The sequence below is a fragment of the Pipistrellus hanaki genome, assembly GCF_964339955.1.
Source record: "Pipistrellus hanaki genome assembly, chromosome: 12".
NCBI lineage: Eukaryota > Metazoa > Chordata > Mammalia > Chiroptera > Vespertilionidae > Pipistrellus > Pipistrellus hanaki.
In genome coordinates, this window is record NC_140514.1 from 49,733,492 (window position 1) to 49,755,557 (window position 22,066).

Below are 22,066 nucleotides of genomic sequence, written 5' to 3' on the forward strand. Positions count from 1 at the left end.
TGGTTTTCCAGTGTTTTACGCAGAGCCAGATGAGGAATGCTGACTCGTGTTTCTGAGCATTTTTGGGTGAGAGTCGCAGAGTCAGCACGTGCCACGTGGCCAGGAGGTCAGGCGGATCAGGCGGCCCTGTAGTCCCCACCCAGCTGGCTCTGCACCTCAAGCTTGAACCAGGCCTTCTTGAACCCCTGTCCCATCTGGATGCTAGTCAACAAAGAGGCATCTGTTTCATATCAGGGACGTTTTCTTTTGAAAATGAGACCACTTCTGAGCTTCTCATCTCATTTGCTGTCTAATCTTAGCCGAGGTGAGTTCATGCCCATGTTACTTGCCTCTGGGTCTTTTTCAAGTCAGTTCTAAGACATGGAAGGGTGTAATGACGGAGTCCACTGTATGTCCTGCCCTCTGAGGCCGCCTCTGCGCACAGTGTCACCACTCCGAGTGACCAGGCGGCAGGCCTGTTCCCCTGGCCCAAGAGGCCTCTCTGCATGATTCCTGGTAGTCTCTGTAGGACATTCCTCAGCTGAGCTATGGCCTCTGGCTGTGGCCCTCAGGCACCCCCCCCCCCCCCCCCACTGGCCGCTGTGGTTCCTGCACCAACACTCATTCCCCTCTGATACTCGGGAGCCACCTTGTTCTTTCTTTATTCCACTTGGTCCCATCAACTTTATCCCACTGATGTCCTTCTGAGTCCCCCTGCCCTCTGACCCCACCCTAATACCATCAAATCAGAGAAGCCCAAGCTGGCGGGGCCTGGCATGAGGAAACGGTGGCACAGTGGCATCACGGTGTGAATTGAATAAGGACCGCAGCTCACACAATCTTCTCCCTCTCAGAAACCCTCCTCTACTTACGGATCAGTCCCTCCACATCCACCTGTGGCAGCTCGGGCCCGAGGCAGGAGAGCAGCAGGGCTCCTCCCATCGGCCAAGTGTCAGAACTCAGACCCTGCCCCACGCTGCAGGGCACATGCCATTTCTCTGAGCAGATGGAGGAGCTCCGCCATCCTCAGAGCCAGGGGGAAGCAGGTGCCTAACAAATATAGATAAATTCAGAAATTTATAATTTTTTAAAATTTGTATTATTGCATCTTTTAAACTCCTTGGTGAAAAGTTGTGGTAAAATGCACAGAACGTACATTTACCATCTTAACTGTTTTTTAAGCGTTCAGTTCAGTCACTGAAGTGCATCCATGTTGTACAGCCGTCACCCCATCATCTCTAGAACTCTTCATCTCACAAAACTGAAACTCTGTCCCCCATGAAACAGTAATCCCCATCCGCTACTCCCCCAATCCCCACAACCTATGTGACTACATCTTTTATGAAATCTCAGTAGAAAAACAAAAATGACCATTTACGAAGGCAACTACCAAACTTGCTTTTTCTTTTTGTCATTTTTTTTGTTTGTTTGTTTGTTTTTGTTTTTTAATCCTCACCTAGGATATTTTTCCATTGCTTTTAAAATGAAAGAGAGAGGGAAAGGCAGAGGGACGTATTGCTATGAGAGACACATTGTTTGGATGCCTCCTGCACATGCCTTGACCAGGGCCCAGGCTGGGGAGGAGCCTGCAATGAAGGTACCATATGTGCTTTTGACTGGAATCAAACTCCGGGATCCTTTGTTCCGCAGGCTGACACTCTATCCACTGAGCCAGACTGACTAGGGCTTATTTTTTCCTTAAATTTCTGAGATTGGACTTGTTGACTTTGGTCCGCCACTGCAGAATTGCCCTTTGTGGAAGGGACCACAGTACACACACTACCATATATTTACTAGTCATATTTCTATTTTATAGTTACATATTTTAGAAAGTCTTGAAGAAAAATAAGTTTAAAAATGATATTGCTACCACTTGAATATGAAGAACATAAATTATGTCAGTGATTTTCAACCGTTTGTCTCTCACAGCACATATAAACCAATTATTAAAATTCTACAGCACACCAAAAACTGTATTGTTTGCCAATCTGACAAAAAATATAGGTATCATTTTTATTCATTTACACTGGATGGCTGTTATTGGGTTGGCTGTTGTCAGTTTTTTTATTTGTTAGGAGAAAAGTCAGTGTTGTTGGCTAAGTAGTCAGGTATTGCATGCTTTATAATATTCTTGTGTCACACCAGTTAAAATCTCTGGGTGATGCAAACGCTTTCTCCAAAGACATGGGATAGATGAAGGTAAATAATGGGGCCTTCATGGCCTAATGAAAAGGGGGGTATCTTTTAAAGGCAGAATTCCTCAAAGCTCATCTCAGACTGCAAACAGGCAGGGCTCTGTGGAAAACAGGAAGTCATGCAAATTGATTTATACCATAAAAACCTCAAAAATGGAAACAGAAGCTGTTTGCCAAGTCCCAGTGGCCGACTCATGCAGGTAAAACATGGAGAATCAGAGAGCTGAGGTGATGTCCAGGTGGGAATTGGGCTCATCAGGGAAACAGGAACTCAAGGTTCTATGCTCATAGGCAAAGCACCTGCATACCCCGCCGGCCAGGAGCTCAGGCCTTGCTGATAGGAGCTGAAAAGTAAACAAATACGGGTATTGATTGTTGTACGTGTATGTGGATGAGATCTCTCAGTACATGTGTGAATGCTAGTAGAATTACCCACAGTTCTACATGATGGGATTACATGTGAATATGGGAATTTCATATTTATGTTCACAAGATACCAGCTGGAGTGCCTCAGTAGTTGAGTGTCAACCAATGAACCAGGAGGTCATGGTTTGATTCCCTGTCAGAGGATATGCCCAAGGTGTGGGCTCTATCCCGAGTGTGGCAGCCAATCAATGATTCTCTCATCATTGATATTTCTATTGCTATCGCTCTCTCTTCATCTCTGAAATCAATAAAAATATATATTTTTTATAATATAGCAGTAATCTACTACATGTGTCAGCATTGGAGTCATTTCCTTATCCAGCAACATGAATGTCAATTTCTCAAAAAAGGAAAGAGTCCAAATGGTAGTAAAACTCACTCTTCCTAAAGCAGTCATCTCTCTGCTTTACTGTGCTCACATCAATGTCCCCCCTTTGTAATTCCTAATTACACAGAGAATGAGGACACCACCCTGAAGAGAATCTTCTCTACAGGACACAGCAGAAGTCATGAGGAGCCCCAGTCATAGGTCTTGTCCTGCCAGAGACCAGTTCCCCTGCTGCCCACATAGCAAAGTAACAAGGACAGGGCTGTTGACAAGAGTAGGTGCAGTAACACACACAAAACGCCAGGCACAGTGAGGCACACACTCCTTACCCACCCCTCCCCGGCCCTTCTAACAGCTCTCCTGGTGACAAACCCAGCTTCATGTGCAGAACAGGGGTCAGCACACTTTTTCTGGAAAGGGAAAAATTGTAAGTATTTTTTATTTTGAGGCCATGTGGTCTCTGTTGAAACTACTTAACTTCTGCCATTGCAGTAGAAGTAGCCACACATAAATAAAAGTAGCTGTGTTCCAATAAAACTTTATTTACTGTGGAGAGCAACTACAACGTTCGGACAGGATCAAGCCTCGGACTGACTTGTGGCAAACAATTATAGCCAAAGGCTATGGTTGTAAACTTGACCTATAATCCGACCCTGCAGTCCTAGGTAGCTAAGGGGTGTGGGCTGTGGGAGGTGCAGCAAGTGCTACCAAAACCAGGCTTGAGTGCAACAACAGGAATGAAGTAGATTTGAAACTCTCGAGAACATTGTAAACATGTTGACCACTCCCCTTATTTTGCTTTGTGTGTTCTGACTATAAAATAAAGGTCCTGCTTACAGGAAGAGTCACTGTTTCCTAATCTAGGCACAGGTCCTACCTGGCCCCAACTGTATTCTCTTATCTGTCTTCTTTAATCATTCACCACTCCTCCTCAGGGTCACACAAAACAGATGGTGGGCTGGACTTGGCCCATGGGCCATATTATGTCCTATATTCCTGGAGACAGAGGAGCACTATCTCATACCCATGGAAAATTTATAATAAAAGTTGAACAAATATGCCACAAGGAAAACCTCAGTAACTTCCAAAAAGTAAAATTAGTATGGATTAAAATGTGATAAAATCATCCTCACCCAGTAGCTCAGTTGGTTAGAACATCAACCTGATACGCCAAGATCGTGGGTTCGATCCCCGGTCAGGGCACATGCAAGAATCAACCAACGAATGCCTAAATAAAGTGGAACCACAAATCAATGTTTCTCTCTCTCCCTACCTCCCTTCCTCCTTCTTCCCCTACTTCTCTCTCTCCCTTCCTCTCTCTGTAAAATTATTATTATTTTTTTAATCCAAGACAAGGTGAAAACAAGGGGTGGACTGCACAGAGGGCTGGGTGCTGTGCCAGGAATTAACTCCCCTTCTCTGCTTGCAGGTATGAAATAATGCACTCCTGCTGGAGGGCTGAGCCCTTGGACCGACCCACATTCTCCATGTTGAGGCTGCAGCTAGAAAAGTTCTTGGAAAGTTTGCCTGAAGTGCAGGACAAAGCCGAGGTCATTTACATCAACACGCCGTTTCCAGAGAGCTGCGAGGGCCTGGCAGAGGGCCACCCCCTTGCTCAGCTGGACATGGACATGGACCCTGACTCTATCATTGCTGCCTGTGCGACCAGCGCTGCCGTCAGCGTGGTCACAGCCCAAGTCCATGAGAATGGACCTCACGAGGGAAGGTACATTCTAGATGGGGGCAGTGAGAACTGGGAAGACGTGGCTCCCGCCGCCCCAGCAGCAGGGACAGTGGGAAAGAACGGTGTTTTACCGGAGGACAGACACACGAGGAGCGGGGTCCCCTGGTCCCAGTCCAGCACGCTGCCCGTGGGGAGCCTACCGCCAGATGAGCTTCTGTTCGCAGATGACTCCTCGGAAGACTCAGCAGTCCTCGTGTGAGGAGAGCCAGGACATTCCCAAACCGGGGAGGCAGACCCCTTTGCCTTAGAGACCCAGGTACGCCCCAAGTTTCTGGTATCCGTCTCCCTGCCACAGCCCGAAAGCACCAGATGAATGTTGTTCAGTACGTCATTAAAAATACATTAATATATATTTATTTAAATAGAAAAATATGTGTATATGGTGGAAAGAGACATAGATATTATATTTTAATAAAAGATGACTTATTTTATGTCACTTATCATGCAGATTTTTAAAATTTAAGCTTTAACAGCCTCATCTCTGCAGTTGCTCCTTGATGTTAACATTTGCACAGTTATTGTTTTTATTTTCCTGTTAAATGTAAAAATATTCGTAAAATGAAATTGTTTGACTTTGCTTCTGGTCTTATGAAGAATCCAATACTCCTCTGAATCACCTTTTTTATAAGAATGACCTTTTGCTATGTAAAGTTTTATAACTGATTGTTTGATACAACTTCCTAATAAAATACAAATGAGGAAGGATGTGTGGTACTTACTTGAGACTTGGAAAGACCAGGGTTGCTGGCAGCCTCGTGGCTTTGCAAAGGAATCCCCTTAGTGCCTGTCACTCGATGCACCTGCTCTGGCCATTCTTGGATGTTCCCTAAAGATAAGCAAAATCATCCTGGAGAGACCAATGTTGAAGGGCGGAAAGTTATTTAAAGGGTTGAAAACACACTGAGTGCAGCGAGTTAAATGGGTTGCAGAAGAGTGTGGGACAAGTGGAGGGCTTCCCTAGGGGAGGCAGGCAGCAGGGAGCAGGCCTAGCACTCAGCAGCCCGTTTGCATCCTGGCTACTCGGTGTCCCAACAGTCATTGTTTCTTGAGCACATTCCGTGAACTGACCTGTTGAATCTATGCATCATGACGTGGGTGCCAGTGCCATCACGTGTGGGCCATGAACTGAGGCTGCAAAGGCAGCGTGGCCTGGGGTGGCCCACATCTAGAGAGGGAAGAAACAAGAATTCATAACCAAGCAATCTGCTTCTGGCAGGTTCTAAGCACATGATTTGGGGGTCTGCTCCAGAGCCTCTTGACCTTTTAACTTTAATAAACACATATAAATGAGGCATGGCTCTCATTTAGTCCTCATAACAGCCCTACCAGATAGGTACTATTCTCTCCACTTCGCAGATGGGCAAACTGAGGCAGGAAGAGGCTACCTTACAGTCCTAGTAAGAGCAGCAGCCGGATGTGGTCAGTCGATCTCAGCCCTCGGGGCAGCACGGCTGGGCCAGGACCACTGTCATCCTCAGCCAGGTCACCAGCCTGAGGTCAGCTTTTGTACCAGCTCAGGGGCGTGGACCTTAGTCTGGCTGCCAGCCCTGGTGCCCCAGTATCCAGGATGAGTAGCTCCCCCATCACTGTTAAATGCCTGATACTAGAAAGTTCTGAGGGCTGGGAAAGAATTTGCAAGAGAATTACCAGTATCACATTTTGTCAGTAAAAAAAAAAAAAAATCTACTGTTGGGATTTTTTGAATGGTTGTTTTAAAAAAAATTAATAAAGACCAACTCATGTGGCTCAGTGGTTGGGCGTTGACCCATGCACCAAGAGGTCACCGGTTCGATTCCCTGTCCATTGGGGCATATGCCCGGATTGCAGACTCCATTCCCAGCATGGGTCCTGCGGGAGGTAGCCGATCAATGTTGATGTTTCTCATCGATGTTTCTCTCTCTCTCCCCCCCTCTCTAAAATGAATTTTTAAAAATCAATAAAAATGTTTACATCTTTTTGCACAAAGTTTCTTATTGATGGTGACTATTAAGAATGTGAATAACTCATCATTAAAGTCTTGATCAGGAGCTAATGAATGGTTAGTTCAAGAAAAAAAAAAGTACAGTGTTCACATCTGTGAGCAAATTGAAAAACTTATTTGGAAGTTTTATATAAATGTCATATTAAGGAAACTATTAAAATACAGAAGATCCTTGAATAATGTCATTTCGTTATAACATTAACGAGAAGAAGTTGTTTGGGGTCCAGGGCCATTCTCTGGGTGGAGTTGGAGCCCATGCCTGCGTGGGTTTTCTCCAGGGACCTGGTTTCCCCTCATGCTCCAGAGCTGTGTATGTGAGGTGAACTGGCGCGTCTACGCTGTCCCCATGTGAGCGAGGTGGGCGTGAGTGGCCAGCGATGGAGGAAAGTTCTGTCCAGGGTGGGTCCCGTCTGGCGCCCTGAGCTACTGTAGAGGCTCCAGCCACCACCATCCTGGACTGGAATCGGCGGGTTGGGAAATCATCTTGATTTTTTTTTATCCTCTTAAATGTGTGTAGAGCTCCCATTTACTTTAATGCTTAATAGTAGGAGCATTTTGGATCTTTATTTAGGAGTCTGGTTATGTTTTTGTGACCAGAAATAAGACATAGGAACTTAACTCTTAGCCTCTGATAAAGATGGTCTCATTGTACATCATTTCACGTCAAGCCACAGTTTCTAAGAACCTATTGAGGATGGTAAGTGCTGACCTACTGTGCTCTTTTATATCTACTTTTCATTATCTAATGGAAACAGGTATGTAATGAATAGCTCATCGGATTCCATAGCGCCCCAATCCTGTGCCATTTGCTCAGTGTGTGCTGTGTGCCCTGAAGAGGGCTGGGACGCTGGACCGGGTCTGCCACGGGAGAGCGGAGGAGTGGGCCAGCGTGGCTTCTGGCTTTTCTTGAGAGATCAGCACACAGAGAAGTGCCCTCATCCAGCCCCCGCGATGCGCCAGGGCCTGGGTGACACACAGCCCACTTGCTTTTCCCAAGAGGAAAACGAGCCGGACCACCATCGTTCAGGCATCTGAAATCTCACTGAGAACCTTGCAACCCGTGTCCTCTCAGTCACGTTTGACTGTCGGAAAGTTTTGAAAGAACTTTCAGGGGAGTCCCGATCTTGGCAAACTAGTAGTGTCTTCTGAGCATGAACTAAAAATAGCCTTTCAAGTTCTCTTTTGTGTCAACTCAAACTACTTTTGTAAGGGGCTCTTCCGGGCTAACCATGGGGGAGCGAAAACATGGAGAAACAAGTCATTGTCTTCAGCTGGGCTGGGACAGGACCGAGGCCACTGAAGAAGGCGAGAAAAATATAATACAGAAATTCTCCTGACCTGCAGAGGGAGACTAGCTCTGCCTTGTGAAGGTCTTTTCCTTTCCTTCCTTTCTTCCTTCCTCCCTTCCCTCACCCTTTTCCTGACTTTTCTTACTGAATAGGAAGAAGTGAGGGTCAGGGTTCCAGGAGCAGGGACACCACAGCGGAAAGGCTGCTGCGAACCGGTCCTTCAGGCTGTGCTTGCGATCTGGGGCAGGCTGCGTGACGCTCCTGGAGTCCAGGTTTCCGTGAGTGCACGGTGAGCACCCTCTCCCCACCCCTGGGAAGGCCAGCTTTCTGAAAGAACGTTAGACTTGTTAGAAGCTTTTCCCATTGATGGTTTCTGCCAAGTTCACTCCTTATGGTGTAAAAACTCACCATTTGTCATAGTAGAAATATTTTCCCTGATTATGTTACCAACTGACTCCAAAGTAATACAAACTAACTGGGAAAGAAAAGTATTTCACTGTTGTCAGTGATCCATGCAGCTAGACAGCTGGCAGAGGGGAGGAGACTGGCCCCCATCGCTCACCTCAGATGGCTGTTGGCTCAGAGTTGGCGACTTCAGACACATCCATGCTCAAAGATGCCCCTCCTGTCAGCCTGTGAGCCACAGGGCCCATCCCTCCCAGATGTGGTGATGGGAGCAGTGCTGGCTTTAATCAACAGGATTTGGGAACCTTAGGAGAGTCAGTTCCCCCTGAGGAGGGGGACACTCCCTCTGCCTCCACCAAGAAGAGGTTCCCTGCGCAGGAAGCAGCCCAAAGCCCCCGTCTCTTATCTTACAAATCAGGTTGATTCTGGCCAGATGAGTCCTGATTCAAACCAAGAACTTTATAACTTCTGGTCATCAGCAAAGCCAGCTGGAACTCCTGCTGAGTCAGTGGGAAAACAACCACCGCAGAATAAATCCGCTACGAAAGCAACTTAACTTCTCTAAAGACGTTTCACTAACCTTGGTTGACAAATGGAAAACAGGAAGTTGTGTTTTCTTTCAAGAGCATTTCAGTAATGCACACTGTTTCTATGCGTGAATCTTATTTTCTCTCTCTTAAAGCTCCAAGAATAGAAGTAAAACGGCCCTTCTGTCCAACTTTAAAAAGCATGTCTAGATGACAACTTATTTGTATTTACTAGTAAGTGTAATAATTACTGAAACTAACTCAAAGACCACTATGTTAGGATGTTTTTGTGTATAATCTTTTATTGAAATGGATTGTACATACAGATATTTGAAAGGGAAATTTCAGTTATGTAGAGTAAGTCCTAGTACCTCTTACAGACGCAATAATTTTAAACTGATTCGTGGGCTTATTGAGACTGCATAATTATACATTCTAACCAGAACAGCAGTCACATGAGGACACACAATCAACTCACCCACTCACTGACATTCACGGAGGAGAATACTGTTCTGGACGTCCGGGTCTGCCAAGAACAGCTCCCTGGGCCTTGCTGTGGTTAGTCACAGCCCTAGCAGGACACAGCTCGCCTCCAATGCACTGTCTTTTTTTTTTTTTTTAATATATTTTATTGATTTTTTACAGAGAGGAAGCAAGTGAGATAGAGAGTTAGAAACATCGATGAGAGAGAAACATCGATCAGCTGTCTCCTGCACACCTCCTACTGGGGATGAGCCCACAACCAAGGTATATGCCCTTGACCGGAATCAAACCTGAGACTTTTCAGTCCACAGGTCGACGCTCTATCCCACATGTGTCAAACACAAGGCCCGCGGGCCAAATCCAGCCCGCCAGGCCTTGCAATGTGGCCCGCACCGCGCTGTCATCACTGCACTCCGCTGTCAGTTTATGACATTGTCAGTTTATGACTGTTCAGTAAACCATTTGGCCTGCGATTTAGGCTGGATTTTAGATTTTGGCCCCTTCTCTGGTTGAGTTCGACACCCCTACTCTATCCACTGAGACAAACCGGTTTCAGAATGGCTTGGCATGCACATTTTGTTGAAGTTCATTAGTGACAGGTGAAACAGATCAGCCAAGCCTTGGGTGCTATTGGGACTCTCACAAACTTCAGGACTAGAGACTGTGTGCTCTCCCTGGAAGCAGACTCTGTGGCCCCACCCCATAGGAAGAAAAATTAGAGAGAAAAAGAGAAAGGTGCCCAGGTTGCAAAAGTAGTAAACTGTCTTTATTCACAAATGAAATGGTTCCATATGTAGAGGATCCCAAGGAATCCATGCACAGAGAAGAGAGGTAATGGATGATCTTAGCAAGGTCACTATGCAAAAATGATTGCATTTGTACTATGAACAACCAAAATATGAAATTAAGAAAAAAATTCTAGTCACAATAGCATCCAAAAAAATAGAATAGCCAGAAACAAACTTAATATCTGAAGTGTGAGACATACACTGAAAATTACAAAACATTGCTGAGAAAAATTAAAGAACTCTAAATAAATGGAGAGACATTTCATGGTTATGGGTTGAAACACCCCAAATTGCCAAGATGATAATCCCCCCCAAATTGATCTATAATTTTACGGTAATTCCAATCAAAATCCCTGCAGCTATTTTGTAGAAATTGAAAGCTGATCTTAAACATATATGGTAATGCAAAAAACAAAACACTTTGGAAAAAGAACAAAGCTAGAAGACTCAAACTGTGATTTCAAAACTTTCAAAGAAATGCAGCTGTGACAATAGCCATCCATCAGCAAAAAAAAATTACACAGAAATTAGTTTGAGATGAATTATAGTCCTAAATATAAAACCATGAAACTTCTAGAAGATGGCATAGGAGAAAATCTCTGTGACCTTGAGTTAGGCAAACACAATCCATAAAAGTATAAATGGATAAACTGGACTTTAAATTTTAGAATTTTGCTGCTAAATATACTGTTAAGAGAATAAAAAGACAATAATGGCCTTGGCCAATTTGGCTTAGTGGCTAGAGCGTTGGCCTGGAGATTAAAGAGTCCCGGGTTTGATTCCTGCCGAGGGCATGAATTGCAGGCTCCTCCCTGGTCTGGGCCCTGGCTGGGGCACATGCAGGAGGCAATCAATCAATGTGTTTCTCTCACATAGAAGTTTCTCTCTGCCTTTCATTCTCCTTTCCACTCTCTATAAAATATCAATGGAAAAATATCCTCAGATGAAGATTAACAACAATAACAAAAAAAGACAATAATGCTCAATATCATTAGCCATTTTGGAAATGTAAATTAAACCACATAGTAAGATACCACCCCAAGCCCTCTGGGTATAGTGAAAGAAAATACCAAGTGTTGGTGAAGATATGGAGACCTGGGACCCTTGATACATAGCTACTGGAGAAAATAGAGCTAGTTTGGAAACCAGTTTGGCAGCTTCTTAAAAAGTTAAAAATAAACTTGTCATAATCCCAAGGATATCCAGTTCTTGGAAACTACCCAACAAATAAAAACATATGTCCACAAAAAGACAAGTAGGTAAATGCTCACTGCAGCATTATTTATGACATATTTGAAAGATAAACAACTCAAATGTCCATCAACTGGTGAGTGCATAAACTAAGTGTGTTCTATCAGCCAATGGTTGGAACACTATTAGCAACAGAAGGGATGAACTACTGAGATGTAATACTACATGGTTGAGTCTCAAATATGTTTTGCTAAGTGAAAGGAGCCAGATGCTATAGACTACATACTATTTCATGTTGTGAAATGTCCAAAGAAGGGCGATGAAAGTGTTCTAAAACTAGATTGTAGTGATAGTTGCAGAACTCCATAAAGTTTACTGAAAACTATTGACTTGTAAGTTACAATGGGTGAATTTTATGCTATGTAAGTTATACCTCAATAAAATGGTGTTTTCAAAAAGTATTCTTCCTCATTCAAATATTTGAAATCCTCCTGAGAAGATTAAAGGCTAATTCTTCCTATAACACTTTAAGTTGAACTTTCCCAACATTTACAGCCTTCCCAAGAGGCAGAACCGAACTGTGTTGTCAATCTGAAGCATAGTAACCTCTATTTTGTAAAACTGCTATTTGAAATTCTCTATTTAGATAGTCCCTTGTTCTGTGAGTTAACTCTGCTATTTTTAGATGGTCCCTTGTTAACTTTGCTTTTTAACTTCTACTTGAATAATTGGGAAGATAAGCTTAGCTGTCTGATCTTGTAGGCTAGTCATCTTATGTAAGGTACTGATACTCCCATGCTCTCATGCCAGGTGTTTTTTTTTAACTGAATAGAACTGTGTTGTGCTCAAGGCTACAGGCTTCCTGTGAGGGATCTACTAAGCATACATAGGACTCTTTTATAAAAAGAAAACTCCTCATTTGTTACTTTGCTCAGAATTTGAGAGACATATTCCTCTGAGTACACCGGCATAATAAAGCAGTGTAACTCCATGTCTCTAAGTATTGCTTGGTTTTTCTCCTGTCTTCTATAACACTCCTTTATCCTGTGTCTTTCTGAACATAATGAAAGGCAAGCTCACTTAAACATTCCTAAAACGATCAACAATTTTTCATTTTTGTTTAACTCTTTAAAAATTAGATAAAACTTGCAGTTTTTACAATATTTTAAATAAGAACATGTTTTAAATATGTAGGAAAATGTATAATATGTAGGAAATTAAAGTAGGCCACCTCCAAATGTGCCATTGTGGCACAGGATTCTTTTGAGCTGGAGGCGAGTGAGGATCAATAGACGTGGAAAGAAGCCTTCTCCAAGCTTTCCTTAGCTGACCCAAAGCAGAAACCTCTGGGGGTGGCGGAGGGGGGAAAGACTGCCATACATTTTCTTTCCTGGGGAAATTTCAATAAAGAAAATGGCAAGTCAGCTTCAAAATGGACCCCCACAGCTCTGGCTAGTTTTCCTCAGTGGTTAGAGCATTGGTCTGTGGACCAAAGGGTCGTGAGTTTGATTCCCAGTCAAAGGCATGGTGGCAGGTTCAATCCCCAGTCCCCAGTCTCCCTTACATTGATGTGACACCTTCACATTGATGTTCCTCTCTCTCTCTCTCTCTCTCTCTCTCTCTCTCTCTCTCTCTCTCTCCTCTCTCCTCTCTCTCTCTCTTCTCTCTCTCTTCTCTCTCTCTCTCTCTCTCTCTCTCTCTCTCTCTCTCTCTCTCTCTCTCTCTCTCTCTCTCTCTCTCTCTCTCTCTCTCTCTCTCTCTCTCTCTCTCTCTCTCCCTTCCTCCCTCCCTTCCACTCTCTAAAAATAAATTGAAAAAAATCAGATAAGGAAAAAACAAAAGATGGACCCACACAAACAGATCTTATTTCATTGTTTCCGCCATGTATTTACCTTCCCACAGTTTGTCCCCCTTGGAAGCCTGTAACCCCTTTTCTTTTGCCACTGTCACCTCTCTACAAATGTATTGGTCTCTGTTAAGATGCTATATAAACCCAAGTTCTAACCAACCCTTAGAGTGACTCATCACTGAGTTCTCCCGTGTGTACACATTAATTAATTATTTGTTTTTCTCTTGTTAATCTTTTCTTTTGTTGATCTAATTTACAGGGTCTCAGCAAGAGAACATAAGAAGAAAGTTTTCCTCCCCTACAATAACAAACACTCATTTATGCACCAAATTCATTTATGCTGCAAATTCACCAATGTGAACATGTATCTAGCAAATGTTCTGTGTGAACTTGAAAGAGTATGTATTCTGCTGTTTTGGGGTAGAACGTTCTATTGCAGTGGTCAGCAAACTCATTAGTCAACAGAGCCAGATATCAACAGTACAATGATTGAAATTTCTTTTGAGAGCCAATTTTTTTAAACTTAAACTTCTTCTAACACCGCTTCTTCTAAATAGACTCGCCCGGGCCGTGGTATTTTGTGGAAGAGCCACACTCAAGAGGCCAAAGAGCCGAATGTGGCTTGCGAGCCGCAGTTTGCCGACCACGGTTCTATTGAAATTAATTAGATCAAGTCGGTTGATAATGTTGTTTAAATCCACTATGTTCTTACAGATTTTGGATTTTCCTTTTTTGGATTATTTAGGAAGTCTACTCAGATCTCTGACTATAATTGTGGACTTTTTATAAATTTCCTGAAATTTATTCATCTTAAGTTCTGTTATTAGAGGCATAAATGTATAGGATTATTACTGGTATGTCTTTTTTATGAAGTGACCCCTCTCTCATTATTATTATTAAATGAATTTCCCTAAATCCTTCACAAGATTCTTAGCTGTGAAATCTACTTTGTCTGGTGCTAATATAGTCACTCCAGCTTTCTTTTTTGTACTATTAACATGTCATTTTCATGCTTTCAATTTTAACCTATTTGTGTCTATAAAGTACCTTTCTTGAAGGCAGCATATAGTAAGATACTGTTTTCTCAATCAATTTAGCATTGATGCTTTTTAATTAGGATAGATCATTTATATTATTTACTATGATTATTTACTATATTATTTACTATGATATTTACTATGATTATTGATATAGTTTGTTTTGAGTCAATCATCTTGCAATTATTTGTATTCTATTTGTTTTATCTGTTACCCATTCCCATGATCCACTTTTTTGCTTTTTAAAAAAATGATGAGCCAAAACCGGTTTTGCTCAGTGGATAGAGCCTTGGCCTGTGGACTGAAAGGTCCCAGGTTTGATTCCGGTCAAGGGCATGTACCTTGGTTGCGGGCACATCCCCAGTGGGGGGTGTGCAGGAGGCAGCTGATTGATGTTTCTCTCTCATCGATGTTTCTAACTCTCTATCCCTCTCTCTTCCTCTCGGTAGAAAATCAATAAAATATTTAAAAAATAATAATGAAATATTTTTATGATTGTATTTTATCTCTTATCTTGGCTTATTACTGACAACTATTTTTGTTGTTCTAATGGTTGCTTTAAGATATATAATAATATGTTAAACTCATCACAGACTATATTCAAGTGATAAACCATTCCAAATATAGTATAAAAATTTACAATAGAGTATTTCCATTTCTCCTTTCCTGGGCCTTATATTATTGCTGGATGGGTGAGCTCATTCACTTTATTCACATGTAGCCGAAACCGGTTTGGCTCAGTGGTAGAGCATCGGTCTGCGGACTGAAAGGTCCCAGGTTCGATTCCGGTCAAGGGCATGTACCTTGGTTGCGGGCACATCCCCAGTAGGGGGTGTGCAAGAGACAGCTGGTTGATGTTTCTCTCTCATCGACGTTTCTAGCTCTCTATCTCTCTCCCTTCCTCTCTGTAAAAAATCAATAAAATAAATTTTTAAAAAACCACTTTATTCACATGTAGAGGCAGAACAGTTCTCTGCTGAAGATGGAAGGAGGGCCTTTGTACATCTCGGATTCCCTCTCTGTGCACCTCTCTCTTCATATGCAATCTTTCAAACTAGCTGTCTTTCTCACATTGGACTTCCAACTGGGTCTTCTAAACTCAGGGAGTCTGCCAGGCTCAGCTTTGATTTCTCCATCCCATGCTGTGGCCTGGAAACTTTCTTTTTTCTTTCTCTCAGGGATAACTGTCCTTCTTCATTGCCTGATGTCCAGTGTCTTGAAAATGTTTCATATATTTGGTCTGGTTTTTGTGTGGTTGTTTTAAGCAGAAGGGTAAATTTTGTTCCTGTTACTCCATCTCACAGCAGCTGATAATGTACTTTTTGTTTTTTTGTTTTTTTGTGGGGAGGGGGGTTTGTTTTTATTTTTTGTTAATCCTCATCTGAGGATATTTTCCCATTGATTTTTAGAGAGAGTGGAAAGGAGGGGGAGAGATGGAGAGAAACATTGATGTGAGAGAAACATATTGACTCATTTCTTCCTGAATATGCCCCAATCAGGGCCAGGGATCAAGCCTGTAACCAAGTACGTGCTCTTGACTGGAATCAAACCCAGATCCTTCAGTCCACGGGCTGATATAATGGCCTATCCGCTGAGCCAAATCAGTTAGAACAGTTGGTACTTTTTTAAAAATTTCTTTATTGATAAAGGTATTACATATGTGTCCTTTTTACAAACTTTTTATTATGGAAAATTTCAAACTTACACAAAAGGAGGCAGGGTAGTCATATAACTAATTACATGTATCCAGGCTTTAAAGAATGATCAACTCATGGCCAATCTTGTTATATCTGTGCCCCACTCTTTTCTTTTAATCTTACATTATTTTGAAGCAAATACAAGACGTCAGGTAAGCTAAGGTGTGAACATTTGAGGCCGAGTTTCTGTAGTGGTCCCTATCAGTGCCTGGTCCATATCACTTCTGTCTCTTCACTTCCATGTGCCTGAGCTGACTTCTAGCTCTCACGTCTATCTGCATCTCTTTGCTTAAGTGCTTTCCTCAAAAGTGGGGAAAGGGCTCAGCCAGTGTGGCTCAGTGATTGAGCGTTGACCTAGGAACTAGGAGGTCACAGTTCCATCCCCAGTCAGGGCACATGCCCAGGTTGTGGGCTCACTTCCCTGTAGGGCTCACTTCCCTGTAGGGGACATGCAGGAGGCAGTCAATCAATGATTCTCATCATTGATGTTTGTATCTCTCTCTCCCTCTCCCTTCTTCTGTGAAATCAATAAAAAAATATATTTTTAAAAAATGTTGGGAAAGGTTCTCTGCTCTGCTCATAGACTGCAGCTGCCAGTGTAGCTGGTGCCCTCCAGAAAGGAGCCCTCACAGGACATACAGGTGTGAATATAGAATACTGTACCTCAGTTCCCCCATGCCTTGTGGGAGATAGTTATGGGTCATGTGCTTCTCACCTTTCCTATCAGTTTCTCTGTGGGACTAGTTCCCTTTGTCCACAGTGGTAGCTGACTTGGGAATGCCCCATTATTGTCTGCATCCCCCTCCTGTCACATTTGTCACATCAGTGTGTTGGGGCTATCGTTACAAAGTACCGCAGACCAGATGACTTAACCCCCAGAAATGGATTTTGTCACAGTTTTGGAGGGTAGTAGCCCGAGATCAGAGTGTCAGGGGCCCGGGTGTTGGCAGGGTTGGTTTGTCTTGAGGGTTCTCTTCTTTGTGTGTAGACAGTGTCTCCTCACTGTGTCTCATATGGTCGTCCCTCTATGTGCCTGTGTCCTAACCGCTTCTTATTGGTATAGGGCTCACCTATGTTATTTCATTTTTATTTTATTTACCTCCTCAAAGGCCCTTTCTCCACAAACACTCACAATCTAAGGTCCTGGGTGTTGGGATTTTAACATGAATTTGGTGGACACACTTCATCCCATCGCATTTCTCTACTAATGTTTACTGTACCTCCCAAATAAACTACTTCTACTCAAGTCCTTATCTCAGGGTCTGCTCCTGTGGGAGCTCAAACAAAACGAAGAGTTCTTTTTTGTTTGTTTTTGTTAATCCTCACCCAAGCATATTTTGTCCATTGACTTTTAGAGACAATGAAAGGGAGGGAGGGGAAAGGAGAGAGAGATATATATAAGAGAAAGAGAGAAAAACATCAATGTGAGAGAGACATTGACTGGTTGCCTCCTGTACGAGCCCCAGCCAAGGCTGGGATCAAACCCAGGTATCTGTCCTTGACCGGGAATCAAACCTGAGACCCTTAGGTGCATGGGCTGGCACTCTAACCACTGAGAAACACCAGCCAGATTCAAATGAAGAATTCTTGAACAAAATAACCACATTAGCCCTAACACACGCTTGATACCCACATTCAGAGCGTTAGCCATTCTGCCTTGCATTACTGACCCTGTAGTGATGGCACAGCCCATGCGTTACTGATCTTATCCCTCCCTATCCAGGTGCATTGGATATAGGAGATAACTAATGCTGCTTCATTGGTTATGTCAATGATATTAGTTTTAATCTGCTTGGAAACTACATGATAAAATAGACTAGCAAAAAAATCTAAATTGGAAATGAAAGTAATTGCTCTTAAATAAGGTAACATCCCTGCTAAGTCTATTATGAGCAATCTGCACAAATATGCAATACCCAGCACTGAGTGAGGTATAAATGCCTGTTGACTGCTTTAAGGTTTTAATTATATTTACATTAGAGGCAAATAAGGTACAGCATGACCAATTGCAGCTAGGAGCCGTAAACTCTAGGATAAAAAGACATTTAGGGTAAACACTATTATATACAATATATTCAATCTGCTAGTGTCACCTGCTGGTGAAGATTGGCTAGTGTTCTACAAACAATTGTGTTTCTTAGTGTTCTTGAATTTTGTTGCATGAACCTTAGTAAACAACGAAAATTTGACACACACAAAAATTATGTTATATAATTATAAGTTTCTTCAATTTTCACTTTTTTTAATATATTTAATTGATTTTGTACAGAGAGGAAGGGAGAGAGACAGAGAGTTAGAAACATCGATGAGAGAGAATAATGGATCAGCTGCCTCTTGCACACCCCCTACTGGGGATATGCCCGCAACCAAGGTACATGCCCTTGACCAGAATCGAACCCGGGACCCTTCAGTCCCCAAGCCGACGCTCTATCCATTGAGCCAAACTGGTTTCAGCCAATTTTCACATTTATATATAAACTAGAGGCCTGGTACACAACATTTGTGCATTGGGGGGGGGGGGGGGGGGAGGGGTCCATCAGTCTGTCCTGTGCCTTCGCGCAATCTGGGACCCTTGCAGTCTGGGACCCCTCGGGGGATGTCCACCTGCAGGCTTAGGCTCACTCCCCACAGGCCTAAGCTGGCAGGCAGACATCCCCTGAGGGGTCCTTAGCGCTGCTTTGGAATCAGGAGAAGCTCCCACCATCTCCGCTGTGTTCTCCAGCCATGAGCCCAGCTTCTGGCTGAGTGGCACTTCCCCTGTAGGAGCGCACTGTCCACCAGCAGGCAGCTCCTGCTTTGAGCATCTGCCCCCTGGTGGTTAATCCACATCATAGCAACCAATTGTTCCACTGTTTGGTCAATTTGCATATTAGCCTTTTATTATATAGGATGAGCCTCAACTCAAAACTAAAATCAGCCCTGGCTATGTGGCTCAGTTCAGTTGGTTGGAGCATTGTCTTATACACCAAAAGGTTGCAGATTTGATTCCCGGTCAGGGCACATAACTACATTGTGGGTTTGATCCCCAGTCAGGGCACATATGGGAGGCAAGCGATCACATGTCTGTATCTCTTTCGGTAAAATAAAAATTTTAAAAAAACATACACATCACACATTTATAATCATTTTAATCCTCCTATTGATATCAATGGATAGATCTTCCAAACACAAAATCAATAAGTAAAGAGTGGCCTTAAATCACACACTAGATCAGGTGGATTTAATTGGTATCTTTCACTTCAAAGCAGAAGAACATACATTATTTTCAAGACAACATGGAACATTTTCTAGGACAGACCACATGTTAGGACATCAAACAAGTCTCAATAAATTTAAGAAGATTGATAGCATATCTAGCATGTTCTCCAACCATAATGATATGAAACTAGAAAATAATTCCAAGAAAAAAAACTGAAAAACACATAAAGACCTGGAGGCTAAATAACATGTAAGTAAACAATGACTGGGTTAACAATGAGGCCAAGAAAGAAATCAAAAGATTTCTTAAAATTAATGAAAATGAGAACACAACAACCCCGAATCCATGGGACACAGCAAAAGCATTCCTTGTTTCTTGTACCTCAAGAAACAAGAAAAAAATTAAATAAACCTTTAACCAGACTCATCAAGAAAAAGAGAGATATAACTTAAATAAATAAAATCAGAAATGAAAGTAACAACTGACATCAAAGAAATGCAAATGAGCCCAGCCAGTGTGGTTCAGTGGTGACCTTGCCAAGGTCATCGATTACCTCTCATCTCTTCTCTGTGCATGGATTCCTTGGTTTAACATTCATTTAGAAAAGTGCACACCTAAGTGTACAGATTGGTACACTGAACTACTGTGACCAGTACTCAGATAAAGAAAAAAAGAAATACACATTGCTGGCCCCCGGAGAATCCTTCTTATCCCCCTTCAGTCAGTAACATCACCCCCTCCAGGGGGATATGAAAGATCTGAATTACAGAACCCCAAAGGCCCCAGCAGTACTAGCTGGAAAGTACAGAGCAGGCCAGTATGAAAACAATGGCTGAAACTGGGAGAGGCCCTGCAGAATCCAGCTCACTGGATGCAATTCTGGCTTCTAACACCATAGATTGGTTTTGCCTGTTTTTGAACTTTTTGTAAGAAAAGCCATAACCATAGCATATGTATCCCTTTGTGTTTGGCTTCTTCAGCCCAATGTGTTTGGTAGGATTCAATCATGAGATTGTGTAGAGTTGTTCATTCATTCTCATCACTGTATTCAGTTGGATGAATAATTATCTATTCTACTGCTGATGGACATTCAGGTTGTTGCCAGTTTGGGGCTAATACAAATAATTCTATTAGCAACATGGCTTATGGATGAATTTTTAAAACGCTTAAAGCTCATTTGTGTTCAGAGTGTGTCTTAAGGGTATTATGTCATTGTCTTCTATTACAAAGCATTATCATCAAAAATTTTTATTACACTCTGATTTTTTTCTTATAAAAACTATTTTTTTTATCTCAATGAACAAAGAATTTTTTTTCAAAATGTCTCATAGTTTCCACTTGAATGTCTTATTTTGTTGGTCATTTACAGTCAATTTCCACTCCCTCCCCATATACCCATCATTTTGTAGATCATTTTATTTCAAAAAAGTTTTCTTGAATTATATTTTTTAGTATTCTGTTGCATTGCCTAATTCAGAATCTTCTAATTTATGAATGTTGGCTTTGTTTTACCTATCTTCTACATCTGAAATGTCTTCATGAATTCTTATATCACTTTCATTTATTTTAGATTTTAATATTTTTCTTTTAGCTTCCATTTTTAATACTTATTTTTATCCACCCTTGTATTTTTCTAGTTTAGTCTTTATTTCTGAAATATTTATTTCTAATTTTTTTCCTGAATTCTATAACCTCTTCCCTCTGCATGAGAGAACGTATCTCCTATCATTTTGCAAATTTCTATTAACTTACTCTGAGATAGTAGGTTGCAGTTTTAGCCCTTCTGGCACCTCTTTCTGGCATGCTTTCATTCTCTGAAGGAATGTATTGTGCTCCATATTCTTTTTTATGTTATAACTTGAGGCCCAGTGCATGAAATTTGTGCATGGGTAGGGTCCCTAGGCCTGACCGGCGATCAGGACTGATTGGGGCCTTCCACTGCTGCCCAGGGCCTTCCTTCATTCCGCACTGCCCCTTGGTGGTCAGCGCACATCATAGAGACCTGGTCTCCCTAGGGGACATTTTGCATAATATATATATACTGGAGGCCTGGTGCACAAAATTCATACAGGGGTTGGGGGGGGGGGGTTTCCCTCAGCCCAGCCTGCACTCTCTGCAATCTGGGATCCCTAGAGCACATGTGTCAAACACAAGGCCTGCGGGCCAAATCCAGCCCGCCAGGCCTTACAATGTGGCCCGCACCGCGCTGTCATCACTGCACTCCGCTGTCAGTTTATGACATTGTCAGTTTATGACTGTTCAGTAAACCATTCGGCCCGCGATTTAGGCTGGATTTTAGATTTTGGCCCCTTCTCTGATTGAGTTCGACACCCCTACCCTAGAGGGATGTCTGACTACCCATTTAGGCCCGATCCCAGTAGGTCAGACATCCCTCTCACAATCCAGGACTGCTGGCTCCCAACTGCTCACCTGCCTGCCTTCCTGATTGCCCCTAACCACTTTTGCCTGATCACCCCCTAACCACTCTCATCCCACCCTGATTGATTATCTAACTGCTCCCCTACCAGCCTGTTTGTCCCCAATTTCCCTCCTCTGCCGGCCTGATCACCCCTAACTGCCTTGCCCTGTAGACCTGGTCATCCCTAACTGCCCTCCTCTGATGGCCTGATCATCCACAACTGCCTCCCTTGCAGACCTGATCCCTCCCAAATGCCCTCCCTTGCTGGCCATCTTGTGGTGGCCATCTTGTGTCCACATGGGGACAGTCATCTTGTGAGTTGGAGTGATGGTCAATTTGCATATTACTCTTTTATTAGATAGCATATCTAGCTTCTTCATGGGTGGGGGCCAGTTGGTTTGTTCTGAATGGTGTCCCAGATCAGGTTGGAGGTTCCCTTGGGGTGTGGGGCGGCCTGGGTGAGGTGCCTATGGTGGTTTGCAGGCGGGTCACACTCCCCAAAGACCCAAGCAGAGGCCCTGGTATCTGG

General features: G+C 42.9%; 1 protein-coding gene across 1 annotated transcript in view; it reads left to right on the top strand.

Moving 5' to 3' along the window:
* Positions 1 to 6,689, top strand: part of MERTK (MER proto-oncogene, tyrosine kinase) — a 104,643-nt gene extending 97,954 nt beyond the window's left edge. The window contains exon 19 of the mRNA XM_084900216.1: positions 4,358 to 6,689. Within this exon, the coding sequence (XP_084756342.1) occupies positions 4,358 to 4,871 (514 nt within the window). The 3' untranslated portion in view covers positions 4,872 to 6,689. The remainder of the gene's footprint in view (positions 1 to 4,357) is intronic.
* Positions 6,690 to 22,066: the final 15,377 nt, after the last annotated feature.